Source organism: Diaporthe citri (assembly GCF_014595645.1).
Source record: "Diaporthe citri strain NFHF-8-4 chromosome Unknown scaffold_1, whole genome shotgun sequence".
NCBI lineage: Eukaryota > Fungi > Ascomycota > Sordariomycetes > Diaporthales > Diaporthaceae > Diaporthe > Diaporthe citri.
In genome coordinates this window covers 6,133,181-6,152,996 of record NW_025064846.1, presented here as the reverse complement: position 1 = coordinate 6,152,996, position 19,816 = coordinate 6,133,181, and the positions used below count along the sequence as shown (strand labels likewise).

General features: G+C 52.4%; 6 protein-coding genes across 6 annotated transcripts; 4 read left to right on the top strand and 2 right to left on the bottom strand.

Annotated features, from left to right (window-relative positions):
* Nucleotides 1–2,465: 2,465 nt before the first annotated feature.
* INS49_001627 (uncharacterized protein) lies at nt 2,466–5,141 on the top strand (the record flags this gene model as incomplete). The annotated part of the gene is made up of 6 exons (XM_043162452.1): nt 2,466–2,742; nt 2,999–3,267; nt 3,333–3,437; nt 3,498–3,971; nt 4,036–4,870; nt 4,942–5,141. 6 exons carry the CDS (start codon nt 2,466–2,468, stop codon nt 5,139–5,141), a joined length of 2,160 nt encoding a protein of 719 aa, XP_043030958.1.
* Nucleotides 5,142–6,829: 1,688 nt separating this feature from the next.
* On the top strand, nt 6,830–7,792 carry INS49_001626 (uncharacterized protein; the record flags this gene model as incomplete). Its single annotated transcript, XM_043162451.1, has 1 exon — nt 6,830–7,792. One exon carries the CDS (start codon nt 6,830–6,832, stop codon nt 7,790–7,792), a length of 963 nt encoding a protein of 320 aa, XP_043030957.1.
* A 1,038-nt stretch (nt 7,793–8,830) lies between these two features.
* Nucleotides 8,831–9,449, bottom strand: INS49_001625 (uncharacterized protein; the record flags this gene model as incomplete). The annotated part of the gene is made up of 2 exons (XM_043162450.1): nt 8,831–9,266; nt 9,328–9,449. 2 exons carry the CDS (start codon nt 9,447–9,449, stop codon nt 8,831–8,833), a joined length of 558 nt encoding a protein of 185 aa, XP_043030956.1.
* A 2,050-nt stretch (nt 9,450–11,499) lies between these two features.
* On the bottom strand, nt 11,500–12,321 carry INS49_001624 (uncharacterized protein; the record flags this gene model as incomplete). The annotated part of the gene is made up of 1 exon (XM_043162449.1): nt 11,500–12,321. One exon carries the CDS (start codon nt 12,319–12,321, stop codon nt 11,500–11,502), a length of 822 nt encoding a protein of 273 aa, XP_043030955.1.
* A 2,253-nt stretch (nt 12,322–14,574) lies between these two features.
* On the top strand, nt 14,575–16,022 carry INS49_001623 (uncharacterized protein; the record flags this gene model as incomplete). Its single annotated transcript, XM_043162448.1, has 3 exons — nt 14,575–15,267; nt 15,440–15,488; nt 15,601–16,022. 3 exons carry the CDS (start codon nt 14,575–14,577, stop codon nt 16,020–16,022), a joined length of 1,164 nt encoding a protein of 387 aa, XP_043030954.1.
* A 2,182-nt stretch (nt 16,023–18,204) lies between these two features.
* Nucleotides 18,205–19,354, top strand: INS49_001622 (uncharacterized protein; the record flags this gene model as incomplete). Its single annotated transcript, XM_043162447.1, has 2 exons — nt 18,205–18,465; nt 18,557–19,354. The coding sequence occupies 2 exons, from the start codon at nt 18,205–18,207 to the stop codon at nt 19,352–19,354; spliced, it is 1,059 nt and encodes a 352-aa protein (XP_043030953.1).
* Between the last annotated feature and the right edge of the window lie 462 nt (nt 19,355–19,816).

Genomic DNA, 19,816 nt, shown 5'->3' with positions numbered 1-19,816 from the left:
CACGCCACGGAGCACGGATGAATGATATGATACCTTCATGGCCATGCAGCAGCAGTCTCGGATGCTTCTAGATGCATATTGGCCCCCAAAAGGCCGCCACCTCCACTGTCTATCTGCACTGGCGGTCCTGCCCTGTACCGAGCAACGTGTCAGAATGGCTATCTAGACCATCTGTTTGTTCTGTTAGAAGCGGCCCTGGAGGAGGGAGGCGAATGTCGATCAAGGCTGAACAACCAGCCCTTTGTTTGTTGATGTTGGTGCTGTGTCACCCGCCCGCATCCAGACGTAGCCCACCCAAGAGCCCGCTCGGCTTGGTGGTCTGCTTACTAGGGACAGTAGATCGCTGCTGTGTCCTGTCGATGGCCGCCACGACTGAGCTTGATTTGAATGAGATTCGGTCAGTGGTTCTATCCTTCTTGCCCCCAAAGATGCTCTCTAGGGACGGCCGGCCCGGTGTCTCAGAATCTCAGAGAGGAGAGAGGGCCCTGCTGGTTGATGGCAGGATTCATAATTAGTCCAGTCCAGAGAATCCTTCCGGCGGTAGGACTGCAACCCTGCACATGCCCAACAGAGTTTGGCTGCTCACCCTGAAATTGGCCCTCGAAACAGTCCCATCCACGAGGTCATCTCACCACGAGGGAGCGAGGAAAGTGAGCAGGTGCGAGGGGAGCACGTCGTGGCAAATTGCAGCAGCATAACCTTGACCCCATCTTCCCCTTCATCCTTCATCAGGGTCACCAGGAATCAACTGCACATTACACTGCAGCCCAGCCCTAGCACCGCCGTTGCAACCCTACCGCACCGGCCTAGCTGGCCGCCCAAGGACTGGCTGGTCCCGGCCGAGCATGCAGCACACCTACCTGCATGTGGTGTACTTCTGCTACTGGAGAACATGCACGCTGAGACTATGTAGGACTCAGGCCCCAGACAAGATCGCTCAGCCCTGTCTCGACAGCTGCTGACGGGAGACGAGAAGAGAACATTTTCCTCGTGTATTAGCGCTGGGTTGGAGGGTGGTCCTGGTCGTCCTGGTCGTCCTGGTATTCCTAATAAAGCCCATGTCGGCGGAGTCAAAATAAAAAGTCTTGTCCCTTTCCCTCAGCCACACAGCAGGTGCAGTGCAACTCTCGTGCTGCGAGCAAGTGGGACCCGGAACAGTACAGCAGTACTTCGTACGGACGGTTGGTGGCAGACCGACCGTAGGACTCAGCTCTCGGCTCGTTGGTGCTTAGTCCTTGTCGTTGGCATTATTCACACACAAAGTCCTACGTCCCACGTCCACTCCAGTCGTCCACTCCCAGTCCCCGGTCTCAGGTCCCCCGTCTCCGATCCCAGTCCAGTCCCAATCCACCCCATCCTGCCGGGCCAGCTACGAACTGCCAATATCTCCATCACCGGCCAAAGAGACAAGACGGACAGACAGACGCACACAAGCGCCCGCACTCACCCACGCAATTGCAAGTCACCCAAGCAAGCAGTCAAGGTCTTCATCTACCCAACAACCAGGCCGGGCCAACACAATTCAAGCCGACCCGTACGACATACCGGAACATTGCTGGAAGCGGAAAGTCGTCGCAAAGAAAGACGGACAACAGCCCGTCCTTGTTGCGGATCCGAGGACTTGTTCCATTGCGCAGCCCTTGCCTGCTCCTTTTTTTTTTCTATTTCCAAATTCTACGTGCTCTTTTTTTTTTGCTTTGGGTGCAGACAGGGCCATCCATACATACCCCTGTGACCGAAGACGGCAACCTTGACCTGTGCCTGAGCCTGAGCCTGAGCCTGAGCCTGACTACAGTCATCAGAAGTCACCAAAAGTCCTCGCCCCATAAGGTTCACCGGCAGACAAGAGTCACGGTCCTGAGACGGACAGCACATTCACGAGAACCTGAAGCAGCTGCCTCATGCACGGCGCGGCAGTCAGCCCAGCCGTACCGCACCCGCATCAGCAACTGCAACTGTACCTGCAACGGCAACGGCAACGCACCCGCAGCGAAGCAGTCCTGCATCTGGCTAATTTCTCACTCGCTCTCTCCCCATCCCCCTCCAATCCTACGCCCTCAATTCTCTCGCCCGCTCTCACCACCCACATCCAAAACCGAAAACCCAACCCAACCCCGCCCCAGCAGCGGAAGCGGCAGCAGCAGCAGCAGCCTAAGCCAACCTGAGCGAACAAGGACAGACAATATTACCACCTACCTTACCTACCGTCGCCTTATTACCTACCGACCCTGTTCGTTCCCTTTGGGTCCTATCTTGTCCTGTCTTGTCTTGTCCTGCGCTGTCCTGCCTGTCCTTGCCCGCCCTCACACCCACCTACCCCCCCCCCTTCTTCCTCGCTTCCGCCATCCTACTCCCGTCTTTGGGCTGGGCGGCTGAATCGTGCCACCCTTGGGTTTCGTCCCTTTTAAGATTTAATACAGCACCCCCCGCCGCTCTTTAAATCGTTCCTGCATTCCTCCTCCCTTATGAGCTCTCTGAATTCCCGCTTGAAACACCTTGGCTTTGCGAAACGCAAATCGAGCGCCAGCATCCAGTCGCCAGACCTATCGCAGAGCCAGAGTCGCACCCCCCCGCCGCAGGGCTCGTCCCAATCGTCCACCTACAACAGCACTCCCCCATCCCACGTCCAACCCGCCGGCCAAGCTCCCTCCATCGCCTCCAATTCCTCGCAGCAGTCCCTGCCCCAGATGAACCACCCCGGCCAAGGGCAGCGGCCACCGAGCTACACGGCTGGATATCCTGGTGGGTCCCCCTCCCCCTCCGCCCACCCTCGCGTCCCCTCCCCCTCCCCCTCCAGCCTTCTCCAGACCCTCTCCAGACCCCCTCCAGACCCCCTCCCGAGCCCCCAACTTATTAATCCCGTCGCCCATCAACCCAACCAAACCCAACCCAACCTTGCCCAGTCATCCGTGTACATACACCGAGCTGCCCCCACCACCACCACAACTACCATCAACCTAACTCTCCTGACTGACACCGAGCCTCCTACGCTATACAGGACAAGCCCGAACTCCTCCCACGCAGATGGTCGGTGGCCCTCCACCCATCAATACTGGAGCTCCACCCGTCGCCGGTTATCCCCCTCAGCTTCCACCAATGCAGGGCGGCCCGCCAGTCGCCGGAGGCCCGCCAGGCTATAATGGCGGTGCCGGAGGCTACGGCCCTCCCCCGAGCCAGAACCTCCCGACCGCCACATACACCAGGCCCGCTGCCGAGGTCGAGGGTAATAGCAGGAGCAAGGCGCAATTGATTGTTGGCATTGATTTTGTAAGGACGGAGCCCGGCGTCCACGGACATGTCGCAGACCTTGTCCCGCTGACCCAACCTCCCAGGGCACGACTTTCTCCGGTGTCGCATTTGCATTCGCAACAAATAACGAGGCAAAAGAAGACATCATCACAGAATGGCCAGGTGCCGGTTCCTATACCAAGCAAAAGGTAGGCCACGAGCCAGAGTGCTTACGTCGAGTTACCTCGCAGCTGACGCGCCCCCTCTAGATTCCCACCGTGCTCTACTACGACCAGTACCAAAAAGTTGTCGGCTGGGGCCCCGATATCGCCGATGCCCTCGCCCCAACAGGGTACCCGAAGCCAGGAGTACAAAAGGTGGAATGGTTCAAGCTGCAGCTGATGCTGTCCGGTAACACATATATTGACCCCATCAACCTGCCGCCTCTGCCACCAGGAAAGTCCGAGATCGATGTCGCCGCAGACTACCTGTTCAAGCTCCGCCAGGCCATGCGCGCAGCCCTGCAGAAGACCCTGGGCGAAGTCTTTAACCGAGAGGAGCGCAACATTCGTTACTACCTGACGGTGCCTGCCATCTGGAATGACGCCGGAAAGGCCGCAACAAGAGCAGCTGCCATCCAGGCCGGCTTCCTCCGAGACGAGAACGACAACCGACTGACGCTGGTATCCGAGCCCGAGGCCGCTGCGCTCTTCTGCGCAAAGACCGGTCTCCTCAACCTCAAGGTACACGACGCCCCTGCTCATTGTGGACTGTGGTGGCGGTACCGTCGATTTGATCGCGTACGAGGTCGAAGATGAAAACCCTTTCACGGTGGCCGAATGCACCGCCGGATCTGGTGACTCTTGCGGTTCGACCGCCTTGAACCGCAACTTCAGCAACATATTGAGGACCAAGATCAGGAAGATGAAGCTACCGGATGGATCCAAGACCGCGGGCCGCGTGTACGCCAAGTGCATCATGGACTTTGAGAACCGGATCAAGGCAGATTTCCGCAACAACGGGCAAAAGTGGGCCGTGGATGTGGGCATCGAGGCCGAGTTCCCCGAGGCCGGCATCGAGGAGGGTTACATGACATTCACGAACGAGGAGATCCTGCAGTGCTTCGAGCCCGTGGTGAACCGAATTCTCGAGCTTGTGCGCAACCAGATCATCGCGATCCAGGCGCAGAACCGCGCACTGCAGAACATCTTGGTTGTCGGTGGTTTTGGTGCCTCCGAGTACCTCTTTCAACAAATCAAACTACACGTGCCCCCGCAATTCCAGTCCAAGGTCGTACGGCCCATGGACTCCGTTGCGGCCATCGTCAAGGGCGCCGTCACTGCGGGTATCACGGAGCGTGTCATCACTCACCGTATTGCACGGAGACACTACCTCATGGCAACCCTGCAGCCATTCAAGGAGGGTTACCACCCAGAGGCATACCGTGTGCCGTCGCTTGACGGCAAGGATCGATGCAAATTCACGCGGCAGATTTTCGTGCAGAAGGGTCAGAAGGTCAAGATTGGAGAGCCCGTCAAGGTTTCCTTCTTCCGCCAAGTTGCACCCGGGGCGACGCTCATGTACGAAGACATCCTGTATGCGTGTGACGATGACGTTTGTCCGGAGTACACTAAGGATCCCCGTAAGTCTCCTCGTGCTCTTGCCAAGCAGATAATCACGGCGCATACGATACTAACTCTTTTTCTTCTACAGGCATCAAGGAAGTCGTCACACTCACCTCGGATCTCTCGCGCAAGAACCTCGAGAAGGACTTCGAGCGCATGGATACGCCGCAAGGCACGTTTTACCGCGTGTACTTTGACATCTACCTCACTCTGGACGGTTCGGAGTTCAGCGCCGAGCTGGTCTGCCAGGGTGAGGTTATGGGCCGTTGCAGGGCGAGGTTCAGATAGAAGGGACGATACCATGGGACTCACTTAGTGACGAGTTCCCCGAAATCTGGCGAGGGAAATGGCGAAACATCTGGAATGTGGATTTTTCCCCTGTCGTCAATGTTATTGGGAGGATTCGATTTTGGTTTCTGCTTTTGAATGGCCCTCCCACTGGCTGAGGCGATTGATACCACGACCGCAGGCATGACCACCACTTACATACGAAAATCAAGAGAGCAGAGTGCGGCGGAAAGCGATAGGTGGGGACGTTTATAGCAGCGGCTAATGCATTAGATGATTAGTCTAATCTTGTAGTAAGGAGCATTGAAATGATGAAGAAGCTCACAGCGTTCCTGGTGTTGCCATAAAATACGAAGGTGTGTGAATCGAACCATGACACCAGATGCAGATGCCGGGCGTGCCTTAATTCTGGCAAGACAACCAACGTTTGCATGGATCCTGCTCGGGAGACTCGCACGTGGTTTTGTCTATGGTTGTTTGGGAATGGCCGGCTCATTGGTAGAGCTTGTCACTACTAGGGACTGGCCCATCATTGACTATAAATTACGTCTGCCTTGCCCGGGTCTGAGAGTATGTTGTCTGGTGCAAAGCCTGAGTGGAGGTATCGTAAAATTTGATCAGAGATTACCTTTTGTCTCAGGCTAGTAGGGAGACGTAGTCTTCAATGTCTCTATCTTCTACCTCTGTGGATTTAGTACAGGTATTATTGTACTAACTAGCGATTGGGTAGTGACTCTAGTAAATTAGGTCCAACTTCGCGTCAGGCTCCCCAGGAGGATTTGTTCAATCGTGTAAGGAGGTCTCGGGCTGTTGCGGTCTAAGTTGGAAGTTATAGTTTACAAAGACGTAGGCGATCGCAATGCTGGCGATGCTGACGATGCTGGCGGCAATGTGACTCCCGGCACGGTTTCTGCGAAGTCTGGGGCTGAGACGCGCACGACGTCTGTAAGAATGTCCTGTATTGTCTATCTACACAACGTATGGTCTGGGTTGTAATGGACAGATGCTATTGGATATTAACCACATCTTTTCATGACCTCTTACTCGTATCTGGTGTTGTAACAATTAGGCTGTGAGGACAGAGTAACTCTATATGATGCCGGGGTGTGCATTGAACCCTCCATCTGATATCCAAAAACATCGAATTCCCTCTGGAGTCCGAATAACGTATTCAGTGTCACCTTTCAGCCCGTTGCTGGAGCGAAGCCTTGCATAGAAATATGCGACGCCAAGGAACGGTTCTGAGCATCAAAGGACCAGAACAGTGTGCAGGAATTACTATTTGTATGCTGAAGTGCAAATGAATCACCTGCAGAATTCGGACATGTGTAATGTTCCTGTCTCTCGGCGAGAAGAATGCTTGCTGCTGCTATGATGGTATAGAGGATGTGGGCCGGTCGCCTGTTGACTGGATGTGTTTAAGCCGACTGCCAGGTCAGTTGGGACAAGCTACTTTTTTTCATGGCCACTTGTACAACCAACCGAGCCCTACTTAAACCAACCGGATGCCACTTGACGTGTGATGTCGATCGTCCGGCGCCAGCCCTACGATGCTGAATTGGGCTTCTTGACCCGACATATCTGGCTCTTGTAGTCTTCTTCCTGTCCAGCTGCTGGACTGAACTTCCAGTCACTTAGCAACGCCCTTTGCCTCGTAATCCTTGCCTGCCTCTTAGGGCCACAACACCATGGAGATCCGTAAATCCAGCATAGAGATTCTCGACGAGCCCCATCGAGACGCCGTCGCACGTGCCATCTGCAAGATCCTATCCACCGAGATAGCCGAGACCACATTCGCCCAGATTGTTGATGGCCTGCCCCTCCCAGAAGTCCTAGACGGCGTCTATGGCAACCTTCTGTCTCCCGAGCACCCAGCTTATCACCATACACATCTTAAATCGGGCACCCTAGACACGGTTCGCCGATTTCGCGAGGAATTTGATCTTCAGGATCTGCAGTTCGACAACTCAGTGAGCGATCTGCCCATCATCCACCCAAACCCAAAGACCCCTCACCACTGCATAATCACTAACACGCAACATAAGCTCCTGTTAGCCTTTCAGGCCTCCTCTCCCGGTTCCAGGGCCTTCCGCACGCCGCTGATTGAGATCGCCGCTGTCGCAGTGCACCAGGTCGCAGTGCTGCTGTACCAGAACAACCCGGATCTGTCCTCACCCACGTCGACCACGCGGGCGGTGCATGCCTGGGCCCCACCCCGGGACGACGAGAGCAGACGCTCGGCGACGTGGTGGCGCTTTCGCCCCGAGGGGCCACCTGCCACACTCTTCTGTCATGACTGGTACTGTGACCATGCCCAGTACCCAAACGGCGTTGCGGACGTAGCTGGTTACTGGGCCGAGAACAGGGTGCTCGGGGGTGTGGTGCTGTTCGACCACGCCGAGGCCCCCGCCTTGGACGCCGTATATCTCCATCCCGACCATGACGAGGTCACATACCGGATCTGCCTGCTCACGGACGCGCAGAAGAAGGCCCTGCTCGATTTCCTGTTGCTGGACACGCCAACCTCTGCCTCACCGCTACCTATCATTCCAGACGGGACCAATACGCACCGTGTCGACCCGGAGGAACCGATTCGTTACACAGGCATATATCGCGACCTCTGGGAGAGGCGGATGCCACCTCCTGAGTAGATGGGTGACGGGAGAGCTTCGGATGTATACAACCCGCTTGACTTCCCAACTAAGAAAGACCAGGAGGATGCAACTATACGTTGGAGAAGTAGGGGCGATAGGTTATGATGGGCCTCTGAACCGGGAGATATCTCTTGCCTACATTTTGTAGCCAGGACCCAAGCAGGTCCGAACTACCATGCCCGATAACACAATGTCATCGACATTGCATTAGAAAACAATGTCACCTCGATGGGCAGTCCTACTTGCTTGGTGTCTTCGGCAACTGTAAAGCTCTCGAGTGTAGTGCCAGACCGAGTCAGCCCGATATGCAACCGTTTCGAAAGGGGAAAGACTGGGATCATGGACATTAACCCAGTCCCGGTTGAGCGTAGAAAGACACAAGACAGAATACCAACAATTGGTGAGTGTTAGCTCTGTTATGACTTCCCAGACTAGACCAATTTCCTCGCCCTCCACCATGGGTTTGCTTCACGAGCCTTGAACCATGGACGTGGGTGCGTTTGCATCCTGGTTTCCTGTCCCCACTGTGACGCTCCTCTAACGCTCCTCTACCCACACGTATCACCCTCTGATGGGGTTATCCTACTGAAAAATAGCATGACGGAAGCTAGCGTGACTTCCAGGGACGCTGTAGAATGACCACTGCTCCAGAAAACATTTCCCATGTTGAGGTCGGTTACTTCCATAATCCTGCCGGAGTCGTAATTCATTGGCTGTGAACCGGGGCCTGCTCGCTGATCATGACGGCGCTTCCTTGTTACATACATAGATTCTGCTACGCCCATTGCAACTAGCGTAGAGATAAAGTCAAGTTGCACTCAGTCCTTCGACACAAACACGCTTGGAATAGTGAGAATATTATAGATTAAAAGTCTGAAGACGTTTGGACTATGTAGTGTAAAACGCGGCACACAAATTCTTCTCAAAGCCATTACGAACCTTTGCCACAGTTGAATGAGACATGATTACCCTCAAATATCGCCCCGGCGCGCTCGTATCTATCACAGAGAGCCTCATATTTCGGTTCTGATACCATCATGCGCGTGACTCTCCGTCGCCGATGACTAGTTGTTCACCGCTCGGAATAGACGACTGCACAACCTCGGAGTTGCCATCCGCCTCGAGTTCGGCTCTGGGTATGTGAGAAGGATTGACGGCTTGATTTAACGTCACATTAGGTTGTAGACGCCGAGAACCACTGCCTTCCAAGCCAGGGTCTCCACCACGTGCGATCCTGCCCCTGGGCTCGCTGGTGACTATGTATGCGGTCACCCCACAGAAGGAAATGCTCAGTGCGAGCATGTCGAGGACGCTCCACGTCTCGTCCCTCAAGACGTTGTTGAGTAAAAGCATGACCGCGAGGGACATCGCGAATACCAGGGCTACGAATGCCATCCGCTTCTGCCTGGGGACTCCGGCTCTGAGGAGGACGACAAGCACGACCGCAAAGACCGGCCCGAAAGTCAGACCCCTGTGAATTGGCATCAGCGAACTGGGACGGACCGGGGTTGGGGGGAATGGGGCTGTCTGACCAGCCTCTTGCGATCTTCCAAAGGGTCCACTCGGCGCCATCATCCACCCTGGAAGGCACAGGTTTGTTTGCCAGAAAGTACACACTCGGTACATTACCCATTATTCCGAATGCCCATGCCATTGCAACGACACCTCTTCCCAGAGGCACTGCCGAAACGACGGGAATGGTCATAGCTGTAAGAACGGCCAGCCCACAGAATCTTGATAGAATCATGTCGGAGTTACTAGAGAAACAACAAACAGTTAGAAAGGATAAGGTCTCTTTCGGGAGCGGTCTTCCTGAATACTACAGCACTTGGGCTTTTTCGAACATCTCTGGTTACTGGGCAAATTTCCTAAAGGAAATCGGAAAACTTACAACTTTGGAAGATACCTTTTTGCTGTGCTCGATACCAACCCTGAGGAAGGCTCGCCATCTCTGATCGTTACAGGTCGGGGAAGGCTGACCAAACGAGGATACCCTCGATATGCGTGCGGTGTAAACGTTGGTGTTACTATGCTGCTAGGAAGTCCTAGTTATCACTTGTTATTGCGCGAAGAGAGGAAAGCTAGAGATCTGGGAGCCTCAGGCGAAGCTGCGGCGTTTATATAGTGGGCCATCGTAGTGGGCATCGTGACAGTTGGTCAACAATGAGGTTAGTAGAGGAGTCGAACGAGGGACAAAGGATCTGAGACACAACTGATAGTTGCGAAGATTCTTGAATCAGAAATACAAAGATTTGCAAACGCCAGCCTCTGACAACGCCTAATGAGCAGAATGAGGGTCCTTGTGATGACACTCGAGAAGCGACATCCGCAGACACCTAGGGCGGTTGACGACGGCTTTGCAAGCTCGCTGAGGCTGAGGCCAGTTTCCGAGGCCTCTCTTGACATGTGAGATAGCTACTTCAGCCCCCGGGTGTCTGAGACAGCGGAGAAGCCTTGCCCGCAAGGGAGGTTTACTTGGTGACACATTCGTACGACAGAGAGACCACTCTGAATGGTCCGTACCTGCTTTTCGATTCAATTTTGGCAAACAAAGCAGACCGTCAGCCGTAATAGGCTCAGTCCTTGCGAAATCCCAACACACTTACAGGAGCTTCAATCACGGAGAATGCAACCCGCGAAGTTTCTTTCAGTTAGGAGGCCTTCGCAGACTTTGGTCCTCAGTTACCTTGAAGGGAAGCTTCTTCAAAGTCTTGCCAGTTATCCCTACGCGAACACCACATTGCCGTTCGGGCACATCGACAGTCTGGCAGGATAGAGTGCCGACACAGGACACATACCCGGCATTGTAATACTTACGTCTTGTTCGACTGCTCCGACTTTTCCCGATGTCACTGAGGATACAGACACTCTATTGAACGCTTTAGTGCTGATCTTTCCTGTAACATACGACCGCACTTGACCGAAGACGCCTCTGACTCAGCAACGCCGCCGCACTATTGAGACCGACCACTCGTTGGAATGTGGAAGCAGTTTGGGGTCACCTTCTCTCATGGCACGCACTTTTGGAAGTGGCTCACAATCACATGAATGTGGATGTGGGTCAACGCGCACACAGTTCCCGAACGACCAAAGATGATACGACGGTCGGCGTTGTTTTCTTGTACCACTTGGGAGGATCCAGCGAGAAGACATAACGTTGTAGAAAACCTCGTCTGTTTCTTAACCACCAGACTTGATACCCCAGAACTCGCAGTTCAGAGGCGGTCGGGTCACGACATTCAGGTGCGATACCAATATATGGAGGCAGCCTTAGGACAGGTCGTAAGCCGCCGAAATCGAAGAGCAAAGTCTCATGGCTCTGGTTGTATACTCCGTGGCTCAGAACATATACGACGAGAAACTTCGCAAGGACTCAAAGTTCTCAGTCACTTAGGAAACACTCACAGGCTCGTGAGTGGGAAGAGAAGGGAATAGGCCAGAACAAGCAGGGATGCACCATCTCCAGTGGTCAGGTCAATCTGACCAGAGCTACACAGGACCAAATGTACTTCCAGTGAAGACTGAATGTAGCTATCGTGCAAGACACATCTAAATAAGAACACGTGAGCACTTCTTTTGGTCGTGCTGGCGCGTTGTATTTCTTTTCTCTTGCAATTCGAGATACCGGCTAATACACAATGGACCTGGATTGGCTCTGCTCTGCTTCCCTTTCCCGCTCCCAGAACACATGCGTAGAAGCTGCTCTATTTAGTTGCCAAGAGGATGTAGGCTTCGAACCTGATACCGCCAAATTGCTGTACCTCCTCCTTCACAGACTCCTTGACAGACTCGACCCACCGGGCCTCCTCTTCCTCCGTGTACCCCTCGCGTGCCTTGGCCATCATGGGACCCGACATGAGCGTAGTAAGGCCAGCTATGTTCTCCTCGTCGTCAACGACCAGGACTTTGTCGGTCACTGTTATGCCGTCCTTGGCGAAGCCGCCCTCCTCGACCACTCTCTGCAGCACGCCCTCCTCGCAGAACTCCGGGCTCGGCATAGGCATAAGCGGCAGGTCCGGGCGGATCCTCTTTTGCGCGGCGTGCACGACGAACACGGGCGCGAAGCGGCGCCAACAGGTGACGACGGCCAGGCCGCCGGGTCGCAGGGTGCGATACGACTCCCGGACGGCGGCCGCTGGGCGTACAAACGTGAAGATGCTGAAGTTGTTGATTGAGTGGGTGAAGTAATCGTCAGGCAACGACGACAGGTCCTGGGAGTCAAGTTCCTTGCAATCGACATGCGGAAGCGGAGAGGCGGCGAGGGACTCGCCCGCAGCCGACACCATCATGGGGACATTATCCGAGGCCAGCACCTCCTTGGGCAGCTGTTCCTTGGGGAGACGGGCGACGAGCGCCGCGGCGCCTATACCCGGGCCCGCGGCCGTGTCGTGCACCACCGATTCCGGGCCGATGGGGCGGGCGGACGTCTGGACGTTATCGACGATGACGTCGGCAAGAATATTGAGCGTGGACTGACCCGTCTGGCGAACGTAGATGCTGGCGAATTTGGAGAAGTAGTCAGGCATGGGGAGGTTTGGGTGTTGTGAAGCCATCTTGAAGACGACGGCCGGTTGGTTTCGTTTCAGTGGACTAGACGTGCTGAAAGAAGCAGAAACAAGGTTGAAGACTGGTGACGATGATGAAAAGCCACGGGAATGGAGACGATGAGGCTTGAGAGGGACACTTGTTGCTTGTTGTCTGGAGAGGATGTGGTGTTGGCAACAGAAAGCTGAGAACCAACGGTCAATAATATTTTAGACCCAACGTACGATAATAGTTTAATCTAATTCGTCCTGCGGGATGCCTAGTCCATATTGATTCAGTACTGCTTAAGTAGGATTCATGGTCGCATGGATGACGTTCCTTCAGCGGCGCTGCCTCTGTTCCGGAGACTCAGAAATAGACAGTACTCAGTAGCCTTACCTGAGCTCTGATGAACAACAATTGTGCAAGCATGGCTGCATGTCCTGAAGTAGAGTACACTCATTTGCATTCCACACCGCCAAAAAAAAAAAAAAACCCCGCCGTGTTAATGCACACCTTTTTTACATGCACATACAACCAACTTCATTTTAATTTTAAAACATTAAAACGATATGTTAAACAATAAAGGGCATTCTGAGACGTCACTTGGGCTTCACGGCACGAGGGCTCGAAATGTGCACCAAATTATGTGGATTTAAAGAGTATGCTGGCCTAAAAAGGAAAAAGGAGGAAGGAAGGAAGGAAGGCTCTGGAGGAGCCCTTTGGGCTGCAGCTGTAGGGCAGGAGGGGCTTATCGATAAGGGGGCCCTTGCAGGGCCCTGCACGGGCCCAACCGCCTTGCCCCAGCCGCCAGCCCTGACTCATTCCAAGCTATTTAATTTTTCTTTCCATATTAATTTTAAAGATTTAATTATATTGCAATTTAAGTTATAAGTTTAATTTAAAATAATTACTTAAGGAGTAATTAACTTAATTTTTTAAATATAAAACATATAAATAATAAACACTTTTAATATAAATAAAGTATTTTTATTAAAAAAATTAAAAAAATATTATTTTTATATATTTAAGGGAATAATAAATATTATTTAAAATTACATTATAATTAAACGCTTAAATTAATTAAGAAAAAAAGTAATTAATAGCTAAAAATACCTTTTATTTCTTTTATATTAAATTTAATTAAATTAAATTTATATTTATAATCTTATAATTAAAATATATTAAGTTTAATTATAATATTACTTAAAATTATACTTTTAATATATATTACCTTATAATTAAGCCTTTAAAATTAAGATAAAAAAGCATTAAATAGCTAAAAATGCTCTTTATTATTTAATATTAAATTTAATTAAATTAAAGCAATGTTTATTGAGAAATATATACATATATTATTAAAATAATAATATGCATATAACTTTGATATATGTTAACACAGCAATGTCACTAGCGTGGTTTTGGCGGTGTGGAATGCAAATGAGTGTAGTGTATTGGGGTTGACACACGCCGTAAGCACGGCTTAGTGAGCCGACCTCACAGACCTTGCCCACTCCAAGTTGCATTCAAGGTTATTCCACTCATTGGCACGGCATGTAAGTCACCCCTCTCTATGTTCCATAGTTTTCAAAGAGTCAACATCCGAAAAGCTGTCTTAGTCGTCCTCAGCGGGCTTTTGTTCACCAAGTTCCGGTTATTGCGAGTATACCTTCTCGTCAGGGCAAGTTTTACCACCATTGGCGCCGATCTGCTCTACACCCTTAAAATGGTCTCGTAAGCTGGAGGGTATATCGGCTTCCAGTTTGCCGTTGGATTTGGCAACGGTGTCTGCCAGAAAATTCCCCTCATAATTGTGCAGGCTTTTTCAGGCACAGAGTCATGGCGCTGCTTGATCAAGTGTCCCTGGCGTCTCGGCCTAAGCTGCCCAGTTGTGTTGAAATTGGACTACTAACGTTAGACACGCTAGTCTAGGTTTCCCGATGGATGCCACTTCTGAAACTGTCAACCAGCTGTCAGTCAGAGCGAGAATGTTTCATTGGTTCCTGCACGCTCCTCTCCCCCATGTTTCGAGACCTCTGGGTTCCTCAAACGTCATCCGAGCGCTGTAACTTGAGCAAATACCGTATAGCGTTCTTGTCAAACCTTATAGCTCGCCTTAAGCTCATCCTCGTGTCCTGACTTTCCAATGTACTTTTCTCAGAATCCTTTTTCTCCAGGGCTGTTCAGCCATGAATAAATCCCACAACCCCCTCGGACTCTTCTAAATATCACTACATTAGCAAGATTTGTGATTCATGTCTCTGATCAATCTATTCTCGCACCATGCCCCGGGCAGCACTGGGGACGTCTGCGGGTCCGGTCTGGGCCTATTGGGTGCAAGCCTGTGCCCTCGTCTTAACAGCCTCGACTCACAGCTTTGGTCTGAGCCTAAGGACTGGAGCCCTTGGACTCATCGACCATACTGCCAAGGAGCCTGGTGCGTGCACACACAGGCACTGGTTCCGTCTGGCCAAGGGATCAGCATCATCACGCATCACTCGGAGGAGCAAGAAGCCACTGAAATCTTGGCTACCTTGAGCCATGATTTCGACGAGCCTGGCTGCGCCATAGGAGTCGGAGGCCGCGGACCAAATTCTGATGACGATAAAATTCGTGACAAGGATCGCCTCTACGAGGTCAAAGAATCCAAGGGCAAGGGCATGGGAGTATTTGCGACTCGCAAGATCCCACGTGGGACAATTATCATGATAGACCGCCCTATAATGCTCAAGTTGGAACAGAATATAAATGTCGACGTCCTTTCTGAAACCCAGCGGAGCCATCTCTTCGACCAGGCAGCAACGCAACTATCCGATCCCGACCAGCTGCTGAGTCTAGCTCAGCACGATGGATTCACAGGTTCGCAGGCGGAGAACGCTGCCAACTATAATAGTTTCCAGATTGACCTTGGCAATGGGACTTACAGCGCCGTCTTCCCTCGCGTCTCGGTCAGTAGCTCCAAGACTTCTGGTTCGGCGAAATTCAAGAGCACTAACTCGGGTTGCGCTTCGGACTGCAGAGAATAAACCATGCATGTGTTCCAAAGTGAGTGGGCATAAACCGCAGCTCTGCAGCACCAAACACATTTTCTGGCACTGATGCTGATAACCTCGTCACAAGCTGCCGAGCCAAGTGGTCGCCGAAGACTCTATCGCAGACAATTTGGACGGTAAAAGACATTCAGCCTGGCGAAGAGCTTTCAATAAGCTGTATGGATCAATGTGCCCAACAATAGAATCACCATAAAACCCAGATATCGCTAACGGACGTGCATTTTCCAGACATACCAATGGGGCCAGACTGGAGGTGGTTTCATCGCCAAAATGAGCTCAGAGACAACTGGAATTTCGAATGTACTTGTTCATTGTGTTCTGCTGGGTCAAGAAAAAGAGAGGCGTCAGACGAGCGAAGGCGAAAATTTTCAGACCTGGCGGAAGAATATCACCAGCTCAACCACTACGACACCAAAGCGTCACTAAAGGCGCTGCAGGTTCTGGAAAAGGCAATGAGAATCAACAGGAAGGAGCCAATGTTGACGAGCGCGACGCCGCTGATCCAGGCTGCATGGACGGCATACAGGGGCGGGCACGCTGGAATGGCCAAACGATACGTGGAGGAGGTCGAGGAGGACATGAGGGCTAGAGGATTTGATGACGAATGGGAGCAAAACTCACTCAAGGATGTTAAGAAGTTACTGTATTAAGTCAAATCAGGAAACTACGTCAATGAGAATAAACGTCAAAGGAAAGCTATGAGCGAACGGTTTCCTCCATCGGTCTCGAAGTCCTCATATTCTCAGTTCGTCAAGTGCAATCCTCGGGCAGGAGCGAAGAGAACGCTATCAAAAGAGCTGGGGCTATGTCCTCGTATGGTCTTTGTGCACCATGGTTTACTCTTTCAATCACGCATCCTATAACTCAATTCAGCTGCTTCCGATTTATTCAATCAATTGGCGCCTTGCTTTTTGACTTCGAGATATATATATAGTCACCCGAGGTGCCGGCATTGAGGTCGCCATCAACCTTGATAAAACCAGGAGGAGGCTGTTCGTTGGATCCGGTTGATTCAACGGCTTCGATGTCAAGAATCGCAGTTCCGGGAGAATAATCCTCTGCTTTGTAGCAGACCCAGACGTAGGCGCCTTTTGCACCCTTATTGAAATCAATGTCTGCCTCATCCGGATTCTGCACCTTCTTGTAACCATCGGGGATGCCATTCTCATTGTAGATGACCTTGATGTCCGTCACTGCTTGCGGGTTCGATCCCAAGGATGTGACTTTCTGCTTCAGATAGGACAGGTAATGCGCTCCCCGTACATGGAAGCGTTGAGATCGAGTGGGACCTTGGTGTAGCCGCTGGGTACAGAAACAAGTGTAATCTTGTTCCCAAGAGGAACCGTTGCAACAACTCCAAAGACTCCCTTCAGGCCTACAATGTAGTCAGGCTGGTAGGTAAACTTCAAGGTTTGGTCATGTGCCCATTGTATAAGCCTTCTGCAGGGCCAATGAGACGGCTTGACCGGTGGAGTCAGTTGTACAGAGATTCCAGATGGGTTGAAGTGGATTTTGCGTCAAGAAATCGAAAAAGATGGGGCCATCTCTTCGTCCGCAAGTTGAGTAAACTGCGTCTTCTGGAGTGATGATTAAACTTAGTGAGTTTTCAGGCTCTTAGTTTGGCGTACACAGTTATGTGTAGCCCTATGTATCCTATTACATTAGAGGCAATAAGTACACAATTGGATACAAAATTGTACTCAGATCAGTCTGAGAGAAAGCGGCGGTTAGCCGAGCCAGAGGATTGGAACTGGGAATTTGCAATATGTCACTGCGATACGTAACTAGCGAAAGACACACAGTGGAAGTAGAAGGAAATTCGCAACACCCCAACGAAGAAGTGACACTGCTAGTAATTCTCATAGTCTATATATGTTTATACCAATTCAAATCACCTTACTATTATGGCGCTTATACAACCCCATTAGGCTCCCATATAATTCCCATAATTAACAACTCAAATCACCTCACCCACCAGGATAACTCTATATACATCTATCAAGTAGGACTAAAAGCCTATCCAGCAACCCCCTCATTATTTCCTGGATATGTGGCATGAGCGGTCCGTGCAAGTTGTGATGGCCTCTCTTGATTCCAGGCCATGCTCGATGACATCAGCCGGGAACTCAGGGTCTTCACGGGAGTGGATCGGCTATCCTCCTTCTGCTCTGGCGCTTGATCGGCGGCTGCCAAGCGAGAGACTCCCAACCAAGTTGCGGCCCCTGCAGCTCAGCCCACTGAAACGCTGTCCAGCTCAGTCTTCCAATCAGCCAACCCTGGCGCTGAGGGACCCTGGCCATGCTGCCCTTCAAAGGGAACGCTGACTTGGAATCCTGAAAACCAACCGCTCATGCGTCATCCACCCTGGCGGCAAACGCCAGGGAGGGTCCATGGCAGAGACAAGCCTCTCCCTCAATCCCGCCAGTAAGAGCGTGAGGATACGGAACCATGGCAGCGTACCTGCGCGCGTCTGGGATGAACGACGGCAGCTTAAATGGCCATCAAGCCATTGACGCACGTCGATGATCTCGGGAGGCTTGGCTATCTACATATTCAAGAAGAGTGCTTGTTGTACAAGACTCAGCAATTCACAAACGCCTCCTGCCAGCTTTATCCTACCTTGCGTGCATCTGTTTCGAAACATATCCCTTCCGTCTGAACCTTATTCCAAGTCTCAGCTACAATACCGCACATCATTTCCTCGTCTCACATATATCAACCGCGAAGATCTTGGCTCCACGCCCCACAGATCTACCTCGAGAGCCAGCGAGAGTATACACTTTTGGATATCACACTCGCACACATCATTGACCCGGGGAGATCATCGTGAAGATGGTTTTGTGGCAAGATACCGTACCTCTGTTGATAACCAACAACTGTGCGGACACGATATGGCCGGGTATTTACACAACGTCGGGGACAGGCCCTGGAACCGGTGGCTTTGAGCTTGCAGCGGGCGCCAACAGGTCGTTCGAGGTTGGATCAGATTGGTATGGGCGGATATGGGGGCGCACAAACTGCACATCACCATCAGAAGGCGTCTTGACATGCACAACTGGCAGCTGTGGGCAGATGGACTGCACACAAGCATCTGTAAGTCGCAACCCCAATTCTGGGCATTCATGTCACAAAGGAGAAATATCTCGCGCCCTTCTGGATCATCTACGACTAACACGACCTTCAGGGCAACCCACCAGCCACATTAGCCGAGATCCTCCTCTCCGGTGGAGTAGGCAACAACCAGAACTTCGTCGACATCAGCATCGTCGATGGGTATAACCTGCCACTGGCAATGGAGTACCAGGCCAACCCCAACGGCCAACAGCCCCCTCCCAACCTAGTCAACCCAGCCTGCATCGCAACAGCAGGCTACCTGTCACCACCCAACCGCACGGGCACGGAATTCACCAACGAGACGTACCCCATGCCATACGAGACCAAGCAGACCTCAGAGAAAGTCGGCCACTGGTGCCCCTGGAACCTCCAGATCCTCGACCCGCCCAAGCCGGGCGAGGGCGTCTACCCCTACCCGGACGACAGCACGCCGCGGCCCGTGTTCGACCCGTGCCTGAGCTCGTGCAAGAAGACCAACAGCGCCAAGGACTGCTGCGACGGCGAGTACAACGACCCGGAGAAGTGCCCGCGTAGCCTGTACGCGCGCCACGCCAAGCGCGTGTGCCCGGACGCCTACAGCTTCCCATACGACGATGGCGCCTCCACCTTTGTCATCCCGGGGGGCGGCGGCTGGGGCGTCACCTTCTGCCCCGCCGGCAGGAGCACCGACATCCTGCGGACGTTTGGCTCCCAGATCAGCCAGTGGGCCGCGTCCGGGGACATGTCGGAGGATATCCTGCAGGCGGCGAGGAATGTCTCGTTCATCGAGGCGCAGGGCGGCGCGGCTGGTCGTGGCGCGGGTGGCAACTTCTTGGGCAGGGTGTTTGTTGCGGTTGTTGTGTCTCTGGCAGTGAACGCTCTGTTGTGAGAGCCGGTGGACGGAGCGACGAGTCACAAATGAAGAGGTATCGAGCATCTGGAGAGGACTCTGAGAGATCCCTCTCCCTGCATTATTTGAGCTGGTGGGCCTTTTCATTCCCCTGGGCCGACTTTTCTGAAGCATATTATATACCCTGTTAGAGCATGTCAATAGCATTTCGTCAGATTTCATACTCATTTACACATCCTTCTTGGACTCCTGTGCTTCGCGCCACAAGTATATACACTGGTCTAACTTTGTACGATCTTCACGCTGCGAGTCTACATGAAACAGTCCGACTATTGCACAATGTTGAGAGGAAGTTCGAGCAAACGGCAGACAAGCTCCAGATGAAGGATTTAGCTTATGAGCGGCCTGACGACTAAGTTTTGGTGGGAGCAGACCTATGGGATAAGCTGTTGAGGCCCAAGGGACGGAGAGCGGGCTGTCGAAGCTGGGAGACACGGCAAT